General features: G+C 37.2%; 1 protein-coding gene across 1 annotated transcript; it reads right to left on the reverse strand.

Moving 5' to 3' along the window:
* Window positions 1-4,552: 4,552 nt before the first annotated feature.
* Window positions 4,553-6,196, reverse strand: LOC134744308 (lipase 3-like). The gene has a single exon (XM_063678082.1). The coding sequence runs from the start codon at window positions 6,082-6,084 to the stop codon at window positions 4,591-4,593; it is 1,494 nt and encodes a 497-aa protein (XP_063534152.1). The 5' UTR covers window positions 6,085-6,196; the 3' UTR covers window positions 4,553-4,590.
* Window positions 6,197-12,638: the final 6,442 nt, after the last annotated feature.

A 12,638-nucleotide genomic window follows, 5' to 3' on the forward strand; every position in this document is an offset into this window, starting at 1 on the left:
ACCTTCTTATGTGTTTTAAACCCTTGATATAGGTTCTTTGAAAAGACAAACTAAGTCGAATTTTTAACTCAAATTAACTTAAAGTAGGTTCCAAATTCAAAGCTTCAAAATTGACTGTGAATTACATAACTCATCGGGATCTTTTTTGCAAATGCCCCATTTTCTTGAAACGTTACTGGAGTGCCTTAAAATTAGCTAGTTAGGAAATGATAACAGCTCTATATCGCTAAAAGGGCGATCTTTTCCCCCTTTAGATAACGGCATAAAAATATTATTTTATTACTCTCTACGTTCACCGACGGTTACTTGCAAGCTCTCGCAAGCAATTGGAATGACACCTGAAAATAAAAAGCTTTTCGGGCACCATTGAAACTACTTTAGGTTTAGGTTTAAGAATTGTCATTTACAGTGTGAACGATGAAGACCTTATCTTACCCCGCCCGCTCCCTGTAATACGATATGTCGGCCATATCAGGCGCAAATAACGACATACTTAGTAGTACCTACTGACACAAATCTCGTAAGGCATGCACTCAAAGCCTGTGCCGTCTGATATATATGTAACCACTGACTAGACAACGCATAATTTTAAGCGTATGCTTTCATTTATAGTGTTTGCGTGAGTGTAAGAAAAAAATTAAATCCTTATGTGGATATTAACTTGAGAGCGTTATCGTAAATAGGACACCTCAAATATGATAGCAAATAGTTTTATTTCAGTGTCAGTTGCACACTTTCAATAACTTCAAGTTAGTAGGTACAATCAAATAATTTAATTTCCGACCCATTTCGTACCTTGTCACAGTCACAATCAATATGAAAGTCGCTAGAGACCTCTTATTTACTATTATGACAAGGTAACAAAATGGGTCGGAAATTAAATTCTTTCAATAAGTAAACTCCATGTTTTATGTTGCAAACTATGCCTCAGAAGCGTGAATTTCAAATTAATGGCGAGGCTTGCGGAATATTTCTACTACTATTACAGTAACAGAACTAACTAACAAACTAAGTAACATCAAATATTATAAGAATGCGTAACTATCTGTCTTTATACTAAGTTACCTTTATTAAATACCTACCAATTTGGATTATGCGTATTTCGATGTCGAAATCTAAATACATTTTCAGACATAAAATGTATCCAAGACTACCAATTTGGTATACAGAATAAAGTTTCAACACTGAAATTTCTCGATCTTTTAAAACTTGCTTTGTAAACGTGTTGCTCGGCTGAGTTCGGCAGGAACCTAAATATCCCCCCAAAGGGTAAAAAACGGTTCTATACGTAGTTTTAATACTTTTTTCAACACAATGCCCAAAACGACGTTTTTATTCCACCGATTTTTGGCTCATAATCCTTAAAAAGCACGCGTGTTTAATAAAACACGCGTGCTTTTTCAGTATATTATAACACTCGTGCCTTTCCATATATATATATTACGCGGTTGTTATGGCTATCAGATCCAAAATTATGGTTCGATTTTAATAAATTATATGTCATTGGATTCGTCTCATGCTACAGATTTGCAATAAGCTCTTAGTTTTTTGATTTTTTCCCGATAAAGTACTAAAAAGTTAATTTGAAAAAACGTACCACGTGACCTTTGTTCTGACTTGAGATTGAATTGAACTCAAACCTGTATCCAATGTATGTAAGCTATGCAATCCATTCAAATATTTTTTTGAGACGGTAACATGCAAACACCACACTAAAAATTATATTAAAACAACAAAATTATATTATTGTGTTTGACAAACATGTCATGTGTCATCCACATCTAAGACGACCCTGATGGTATACGAATGTATTCCCGTTACGGGAGATACGATCAGACAAATTATTTTTAATTGGCTTTGTTTCGTATGAAGTAAGACTCAACCTATATAGCGCTTATACGTAATTGTTGTTACACCGAAAAGCGTCGAAAGCATTTTTTTGTACATCAACTGAACTGAGAAGTCACACAAATCTCTGTTTTGACATTTTGCTGGGACGTCAGTTAGCCGCGACCACGACCAGTGAAACCTGTGTCGAAACGTCGGTAAATAAAGGTAACAAAATAAATTCGCGATAGACCCGTTTCTAAATGTGATTTAATATGTACTTAATACTCTTGAGAAACTCATGATTTCTCATTCGATTCCTCATTCATCTGCCGGGCTTTAGGCAGACGCACTTTCGGCCATTTGGGAGCTGGCAGACGAGTGTTTTCTGAATCTACATATAAATTCCTATCTGTTGCCACTAGTCTCATCTTTGTATCAGATGACGTAAATTTTTACTATTAAAAAAAAAGCATCACTTTTATGAACGTGTGCCATGCTGCTTATCCTTTTATCAGATCAGATGACGTAGTAAGATCATACGGTTCCCGCCCGCACTATTGGTAATCGGTAGGTGAATTGAAATACCAATCGGGTGATGCCGTAAGGGAAAGTGCCTCATTTGTAACTACACTATTGTTAACATCAAGCCCACCCCAAAATTGCTTTGAGTATGTTTTCATTAGCACCTAGCCTAATCCAACCTCTATCACAGATTACGTAATACTTCAGAAGAAACGCAATTATAAACAAATAAAACAGTTTTTTTTTAAATCCACTATTTAATTTCATATAATACCTCCTTTTTAGAAGACAGTTAAATAATATGTAGCTTGTCGTGCCACAAAAACAAATTCAGCAATTTTGAAATAAACACAACACACAAACATAATAGATTGCTGAAATCATAACTCTTCCTTTTGGCTTCAAGTCGGGAAAACATTGCGTTATCAAATAAAATCATTCCCTACTCGCTGCCGCGAGTCTACGACTTTAATGCCATTGATGTCGGATGAATTCGTCACGCGTAAGTAAGCATTTATTTTGGACTCTTGGTTTGTTTAACCATGTTATTTTTTTACATGCAAGAAACAAACATCAGAGATTCAGGTAGAATTACAAAAATGAACATCGTAAATAAAAATATATGTACTTGTTTACAGGTGGCGAATCTGTTACATAGTTAAATAAATAAATATCTGCATATACTTTAACAAACTAAACCCGGGGTTCTAGCCTTGTAACAGCTCTAAATATACATTTTGTTAGCCTCTACCTAGAAAATGAACAGTCCTAGAATTAAAGCCGAAATTGTGTAAATTCTACCTAGAAGCCACAAGAAAACGTAGGATTTCAAACCTATTAAGGTCTAAGTTATACTTAGGTGTTAATATATATTAGTTCTGTTGCTTGTATATTTTTTATTAGTTTTTTTTTGTGTAATTTGACATTTATATTTATGTAATTGTTTTTTGTAATTTTAGGTTAATTTTATTGTTTGTAAAAATTGACATGTAAAAGTGCCCCTGTGGCCTATTTGCTGAATAAATGTTTGATATTTGATATATGTTTTACGGTCCCGATCCTTCGAAAAGAAAATAATACTTATTCAATGTCATCCGACAAAAAAAATTATGAGCTTATTATGGATTTCAATAAGTACTTACTAAGGAGTAAAATTACGTGTGCGAAGTTTTACAAAAATCAGAACGTGTAAATCAAATCGATAACAGTATTAAAATGCGGGAAATTCCTGTATGAAAGTTTCTGCTTCAACCGCAGATGGCGTTACAGTAGTTTTTAGTTTCGTCAATGAAGTTACCCCTCGACTTTCTGTTGTTCTGGAAACTTTTCCTTTGACGGCACTGGGTTTATACATATTCAGAGGGGATTGCGCAAATCAAACAATGGCAGGCAGATTTCACTTGTTTGGATGAAATCGCATGAATTTGAAACACGACGCACACAAGACAATACCTATTCACAACATGCATAATGCATATACATAACATAATATTGGGCTGTTATTTTGCATCTGATTTACTCATTATAAAAAAAGAAAGGCATTTTAGTAAGTTAATTGTTTTGTTGAATTTAATATATCTACATTATAGGTCTACATATTCATCTAGGCATCAATCAAGCGAATACCACATAGTTTCACTGGAAGATACATACATAAATTTCTGAATAACATTTTAGTCATGTATCACCATGCATCATACCCTGTCAAATGTCAGGCGAAGCCACGAGGCGGAATATAGCCTTCAGAAACTTATTTTCTCCTTCACCGCTCCCAGCGATTTGTACTAAACTGTCTAGAAACTCACAAAATCTAGTTTTTTGCAGAAGGTTAAGAAAATGAAGACAGACTTATTGTTACGAAAATTTGCATAGTTCGTTATAAAAAGTAAGCCTAGTAAAAATGTATGCTAACGAGGCAATGTACACGGGTACCTACAGCTTAATTGAAAATTAGCTTATATTTCTTTTCACTTTTATTTTGAACGTTGAATACTACGTATATTTTTCCTTTCTCTATTTATCTCGCTCCGCAACTTCGTTTGCCATAATTTAAATTTCACTTAAAACTTTAACAAACTCCAGAAAATTTTCATTTATTAAATTTTACTCATAACAGTGTGTTCTTTTATAAAACGTTCCAACAACAGTCCTTTCACATGTTCTGGAAAAGAGTTGTGCATATCAGCTTTTAGCACAGTCATGTAATACTTGAAGCACAATTTTGGAAACCTCGGTATTTCATTTCCCTACAGTTTTTATAGAGAAATAAAAGTCATAACTTGAAGATACGGCATTGAGCTTTTCAATAATCTTGTTGTTCAATAGCGTAGGAGCATCGATAGCCCATAAATAATCTAAGTGATTGAATTCTTCATTTGGCACTAAGTACGAGTCGGTAGTCGCCGGTAATCTCTCCTGCAACATATTTATCGCTGTTTCACTTGACAACAAATCATTTTTCGACCAAAACAATGTTATCGGTAAAGTAACTTTTTTAAGATCGTATTCGGGAGGCGTTGCTCGTCCGTACATTATTTTATTATGGCTGGCTCCGTAGTCAAACTGTTGGAACCTTTCCGAGGTGACCAGCTGAGCAAAGTGTACCGTTGTCTTCCACGAAGTCCCAGTGCCGAGGTGTGACAGAAATACTGGTAGGAGCTCCTTGTTAAACTGCTTTTCATCGTAACCACATATGGAGAAGATAATGTTTCTACAATACGCCGCATCAAAGCTGTCTGCTTTGCAAGAAGTCGATATCCTGCCTAGGGCCGAATACTTAGGAATGAACTCGTGGGACCCGTATAGCATCTCCATGTAAGCGACGTTGCTAGCTAGCGGTGCGAATGATTTCAAAGAAGACTTCATGTCGTTCATAAACACTACAGGCGCTAAAGCGAAACCAGCTGTCAGAACTCTGTTATAATCGGGACGTAAAGTTAGCATTGCGAAGAGAATAGTTGTCCCCATCGAATGTCCTATGTATGTTATTTTAGTGCCTTCACCTTTCATTTTAATTATATAGTCAATAATTGCTGGAACATCGTAAAAAGCGACGTCGTGCCAAGAAAAGTTCCAGTAGGATTTGGAGTCGGTTTTCAACCAGGCATGCTCCCTAGAGTACTTGTTGCCTCTTATATTGGGCATCCAAACGTCATATCCAGCATCAGCAAGCATGTAAGCTAAGCCTTTTTCGGGGCCGTTGAGAATCCAATCCGCAGAACTGGCGAATAATCCATGATGTAAAATAACCGTCCTCGAGGGAACGTTGTCTCCCTTCTTTGAGCGAGGGATTCGGTGTATGCTAAGTAGGTACCCTTGAGATATCACAGTGTGAGTTTCGCAATTGTATCCATGGCGAGCGATGGTGGCAGGAACTGACAATACCATGTCAGGGTTTTCTAAGCGCGCTGTAATATCGTCGCTTGGCAGGTAGGACCAGGAATCTGCCACTTTCCTTCCGCTCTCCTTCACGCTTTCAACGTAGTTATTGATGTCAGTGCTGATCTTATTCTGCTGTTCTTCCATGTAGTTGTTAACGGTATCCTTCATTCTTGCCGCTTCTTCTATACTAGAGTTGAAAGCTCTCTCTATTTTTTGTCTCTGCTCTTCAAAGAATTTTGTGGCCTTCTCGGATTGACCGGAGAAGAAGTTTGAAATGGAATCGCCGAAACTCGGGGCTGGCATGACTGTTGTCGCGTAGACGATTACACTTAGTATGAGTGAGGTCCGCATGTTGCTGAGTTTTTAGCTCATACTGAGCCAGGGACAGAGCGCTTGCCGTAATATCGAGTTCCTTCTGACCCGGAGCTGAGGTCAAGACGTAATGAGATATCAGTTATTGTGTCTGCAATCATTACTCCTATTTTTTAGTTACGTAGGTACTTTATCTTTAAATAAACAGTATTTGGTTGTTGTTCATAATTGGAAGAAGGTACTGTATTTTTAACACGCTTTTATTAGGTCGACCTGTATGTAACTAACTATGTAATGGAATCTAAGGTAACTAATTTAACCATCTTCCCGGTTTCCGATGAAGCCGAAAATTTGCATACGCATGTAAGTCGGGTGACAATGCAATATTATGGTACCATCGAGCTGATCTGATGATGAAGACAGGAGGTGGTCATAGGAACTCTGTGATAAAACCAATTGTGTTTGGGGTTTTTAGAATGGTCTCGATGAGTATTAGCTGCGTGTGGGAAAAAAGTACAGTCAGCGATAAATGCTTGTACCAAAAATGAAATTTTTGCCAAAAACTTATTCCTACTAAGTTAGATATTTCTAGAACAGGTTGTGCAACCGAAAAGGGGTTACAAATTTATTTTATACTAGCTGTTGCCCGCGACTTCGTACGCGTGGATTTGTATGTTGGTGGTTATATATTCTACATGAACATAATATAGAACATTATGCAGCAAAAGATATGTAGGGACGGTTAATCATTTGTTAATAATTATACAACGCACGAAATTTGTCTTTCACAAACTACGAAGTTTCAAGACCCTAACTGAAAAAAATTGTTCCCGATATAATCCCTCTCGACCCTCTTAGAAGATTTACAAGTCCACTATTTAAAAAAAAAATCGCTCCCGAAACTATTAATACAAACTTTTCAAAAACGGTGTAAGTAATCAGTTTTCGTCTATTTTAATATAATGCCCTTTTTACCAAGTTTCAAGTTCCTAGCTTAAAAGAAAATTTGTACCACATATAAACTTACATCCCCTTTTTAACCTCTTTAGGGGTTGAATTTTTAAGAACGTTGAAAGTGTGGCGGAACTCTCTGAGCACGCTGTGGTTAAATAACAAAGCGCTATTTAGGCATATTAACATATATATTGAATAACGTGTATCACAATGTAAACATTAGGATCGAGTGACATAACGGTGTCAAGCAGTCAAAAATCAGAACACAGGCGAAATATAAAATTCAAATAATATTATCATAGACTTACATCATTGTAAGCCAGTACCAAACTAGTTCATATATAACAAATAAGTATATACACATTACAGTAGATTCTAAATCTAACACGCCCCCTTAATGTGTATATTATCAATCACCCCAGGCTACAGATCAAAATAATTAAAACAAAACATTATAATATTTAAGACAAACAACTTATGCCTAAACCAGACATACACGCGTGGTGTTTTACTTTCGGCAAGGCCTTAGTCAATATATCTGCCAACATGAAGTCAGTTGGTAAATACACTAACTTGATGTTCCAATTCTCCTTTAAAGCATTTCTTATAAAATGGTATCTTATATCAATGTGCTTGCTTCGGGAATGAAACACTGGATCATTGGCTAGGCAAATTGCTCCTTGATTGTCCGCATTTAAGGTTACTTGTGCAAACTTACCCAATCCGATTTCAGTTAACAAGCTGTTCAGATACATCGCTTCCTTCATCGACGACGCTAGACTAACGTATTCTGATTTACAAGTGCTCGTCGCGACACACTTCTGTTTCTGAGACTTCCATGACACACACGCACCACCTAATACAAAAGCATAACCAGAGTATGAACGCCTGTCCAACGCACAACCTCCCCAATCGGAATCGGAATATCCCTCTAACGACTTACTCGTTTTTGCAAACATAAGACCATACTCCTTCGTCCCTTTTAAATATCGCAATACGCGTTTTGCAGCGACCCAAGCTTCTTTATGCGGAGATTCTACAAACTGTGCTAATTTTGAGACGGTATTTGAAATGTCAGGCCGGGTACCTACGGATAAATACATCAAACTTCCAATCAATTCCCGGTATGGATATCGCTCTTTTGATTTTACATCACGCTGTAACGGTTTATATTTAAAGTTAACTTCCATTGGAGTCGATACAGATCCCTTACAATTCTCAAAACCAAATCTCTCTAAAAGGTTTTCAATATATTTTTGTTGTGACAACTTGATTTTGCCGTTGACATTTCTGTCAATGTCAATACCCAGAATATATTTCGCAATCCCGTAATCTTTAAGTTCAAACTCGCTGGCCAGTTCCTTTTTGAACTTTTCTATGCAAACCTTATTTTGTGAGGCTATCAAGATATCGTCAACGTATACCGCAACAAAAAGTTTGGTGTTTTCGTCTATGTCTTCAAAATATAGGCACGGCTCATTTAACGATGGCCTCAATCCCATGCGCTGAAGCTGTTCGTCCAACCTGGCATTCCATTGACGTCCCGCCTGTTTCAACCCATATAATGACCTCTTAAGTTTGCAGACATTACCTCCCGCGCTGATATCGGTTAACATTTTCTTAGCCCGTTCATGTATGACGGAACCTTCTTCTTCTAACTCCAAGAGCTTCTGTAGACTCTCCTTAAGTAATTCGGGTATTTCCATATATATCTCTTCGTCCAATGTGCCATTTAAGTAGGCTGTATTAATATCCACTTGGTGGATTTCCATATCGAGTTCAACTGCGAGTGATGTCAACAATCGTATGGTATCTAACCTAACTACCGGAGCAAAGGTATCATGATAATCAACTCCGTGTTTTTGGCTGTATCCTTTCGCTACGAGTCTCGCCTTTTTCTTTTCTGTCTTGTCGATGTTCAATTTGGTTGTTAAAACATAGCGGCAGCCTACAATGGCACGGCCGATCGGTCTTCTAGCTATTTCCCATGTGTCATTCTTTACTAAACTTTTTATCTCTGATAAAATAGCTTCATTCCATTTCAGTTTTTCTTCACTTGACAACGCTTGTTTCAAAGTTATTTCCGCAGCACCAGCGAAGTCTTGACAATCAGAATATTCCTCTGTGCTACTTTCTACTTCACGTTCCATCTTGTCAGCTGCACCCACGAGATCTTGGCAGTCAGATGATTCCTCTACATCACGTTCTGCTTCAACTTCTTGCCTCACTTCAACCATTCGATAAACTTTTCTTGGTCTTCCAATGTCCTTTTTCTAAGCGCGGCCTACCAGGTCCTCTCTTCATAATCTTGCTTTCTTCAGTATGAGGGCTAACATCTTGTTCAGGAGTGTGAGATGAACCTGCAATCGGTACGAAATCCACTGTTGATACTTGAGTGTTTTCTGCGTGTGGTTCTATTAGTTCTAAATCACTTCTAACTTCCTGAATGCTCTCCGTTTGTTCACTTTGAGGAGCGTACATGGCCGGTTCCGTGACATTACCTTTGGGGGAAAAGTTTATCTCAACTAAGTTGGGTTGTGGACTCCTATTGAGATTTATCTGTACCTCATCATTTCTGATTTCCAGTGGATCTGATTCAGGATAGTCACATTCGTTTCTCCGCTCAATGAGTTTTTGAAATTTGACATCTCGAGATACAACAAATTTTCGTTCTTGCGGCAACCAAATCTTGTATCCCTTTCTGTCGGTGGGGTAGCCTACAAAAATGCCATCTATGCCGCGAGGAGCAAATTTGTCCTTGTTCTCTTCTTTATTCAAAATGTGGACCCTGGATCCGAAGGGTTGCAGGTAATCTATTTTAGCAGGTCGACCATACCATTTCTCATACGGTGTTTCACCTGCTAAGCTACTCGTTGGACATCGATTTCGGACGTAACATAAGCAAATACACTTCACACCATCTAGACGAATCATCAATAAACGTGATAAAGTATTTTCTTCCACCGAGAGCTTCATGACGCATAGGACCTACAATATCCGAATACACAATCCTCAGTTTTTCCTCACACGGTCCACTACCTCTCGCGAAAGGAGACGCAATCATTTTTCCACTTGCACAAATACTACAATCATACAATTGATTTAAATCCGTCATTGCAAATTTCACGCCAGCTTTGTTCAATATCTTTGCCAAATCTTTTCCATTTAAATGTCCAAAACGCTCGTGCCACGACCTTACGTCATCATTCTTTCCAACAATTATCGAAGCAGTCCCAAGTCGTTCTTCCATTTGATAAAGGTTACCCGAACGATTTGCGACCATAACAGTATTGCGACTGCCATCCACAACATGAGCTGAGTATTTATCGAATATAACACTATAGCCCCTATCTGTAATTCTTGCAACTGAAATCAAATTGCATCTTAGATCCGGAACAAATAAAGTATCTTGCAACTCCACTAATGTTTTTAAATTGTCGTTGCATGAAAGTAACCTTACCTTCTACATTCGCAGATGTATTTGTAGCTAAGCTTAGCTTACCGGATACAGGTATCAAGGAACTGCCAAATTTAGGAGCCTCATTGCAAAGGTGCGAAGTGCACCCGCTATCCATGATCCAGCCCTCATTCTCGTTGCACGTAGCAGCATTATTGTCTGAAATACAATTAAAAGTTACAAGACCTAAATTGTAGTTTTGTGTACCGCTGTCAGATTTTGACACATACTGTTTATCAGCACCGTCTTTGTACCGTTCCTTGTAATTCATCTTGCATTCATAGGCTTTGTGGCCATAATCTTGACATTTCCAGCATCTACCTCTGAAGTTAGTTTTACTAGCACCACTCATTGGCTTAAAAGTTTTCATTTTGGCAATACAAGCTACATCATCAACTCCTTTCTGTCGCCTTGAACAAAACTCTTCAATAATTTTAAATTATAGAGATTAAATCATTATTCATCTCGATCTTCATATCGGCAAGCTTGTTCCTCACGTCGAAAAAATGCATGACGTGCTCTCGGATGTCACCGTCTTCCTGCATTTTGTGAAGCAACAACTGCTTTAATAAGGTCGCCTTTTTAGCGGGCCCTTTGGAGGCATGCACACTTTCCAGCTTCAGCCACACCTCTCGCGACGTCTTGCAGTCACGCAGATGCCGTAATTCACTAGGACTGATAGCAAGTATTAAATCCGACTTAGCTTTCGCGTCGCCGACGCTCCATTTTTGAGCTTCCACCGGCTCGGCAGGTTTCAAGCTACTCCCATCCACGTAGCTCCAAGCATCATTTTTGACAAGAAGCGCTTCAGCCTGAATCTTCCACGTTTCATAATTTTCTTGTGTGAGGGGTTCTATTTTAACGGTATTCATTTTGTTGACCTCTCTACGCCAACCTTCACTTCTTCATCAACCGTACGTACCTTAAATCAAATCAACCTAAAACAGACTCGCATACAATTTTAATACACCTCAGGCTCTCTGGGCCCATAACCATTGTGGCGGAACTCTCTGAGCACGCTGTGGTTAAATAACAAAGTGCTATTTAGGCATATTAACATATATATTGAATAACGTGTATCACAATGTAAACATTAGGATCGAGTGACATAACGGTGTCAAGCAGTCAAAAATCAGAACACAGGCGAAATATAAAATTCAAATAATATTATCATAGACTTACATCATTGTAAGCCAGTACCAAACTAGTTCATATATAACAAATAAGTATATACACATTACAGTAGATTCTAAATCTAACAGAAAGAACTTTTTTGGAATCTTATTATTTCTAAGAAGTTTCAAAGCATTTGTAATAGATTTACTTTTAACCCCTTTTTAACCCTTTTAGGGGATGAATATTTAAAAACGCTTAAATTGCTTTTCTTGTATTCTAATAATATGCCTTTATACAAAGATTCAAGTCTCGCACTCAAAAAACTATTTGTTCTCCATACAAACTTTCAACCTCGTTTTTACCACCTTGGGGGATGAATTTTCAATAATGCTGAAACAAGTTTTTTTCTCTTTTAATTATATATCTTTCTATGAAGTTTCAAGTACCTAGGTTAAAATAAAATTAGGACCACGACAAACTTTCAACCCCTTTTTAACCACTTTAGGGGATGAATTTTTAAAAACGCTGAAATCACTTTTCTTGTATTGTAATAACATGCCTTTATGCAAAGATTCAAGTCGCGCACTTAAAAAAATGTTTGACCTCCATACAAACTTTCTACCCCTTTTTCACCACTTTAGGGGTTGATTTTTTAAAAACGCTGAAATGAGTTTTCTTGTTTTTTTTTATTATAATTAATAAACATTTATATTATAAAATTTTAACCCCAAGACAAACTTTCATCCCCTTTTTAACCCCCTTAGGGGTTGAATTTCCAAAAACGTCAATTTTACTTTTTTTTGTAATCGGCTATTATGCCTTTCTAGGAAGTTTCAAAGTATTTGTAATGGATTCAAACTTTCAACCCTTTTTTAACCCATTTAGAGGATGAATTTTAAAAAACACTGAAAACACTTTTCTTGTATTTTAATAATATGCCTTTATACGAAGTTTCAAGTCCCGCACTCAAAAAAAATTATTATCTCCATACAAACTTTCAACCCCTTTTTCACCACCTTAGGGGATGAATTTTAAAAAACCCCTTCTTAGTGAATACTAACGTCAT

Source organism: Cydia strobilella, chromosome 9 (genome assembly GCF_947568885.1).
Source record: "Cydia strobilella chromosome 9, ilCydStro3.1, whole genome shotgun sequence".
Classification (NCBI taxonomy): Eukaryota; Metazoa; Arthropoda; class Insecta; order Lepidoptera; family Tortricidae; genus Cydia; species Cydia strobilella.

What these genes read in the sequence shown, in the direction of transcription:
- LOC134744308 (XM_063678082.1), bottom strand. Translation starts at nt 6,084, where the DNA reads ATGCGGACCTCACTCATACTAAGTGTAATCGTCTACGCGACAACAGTC.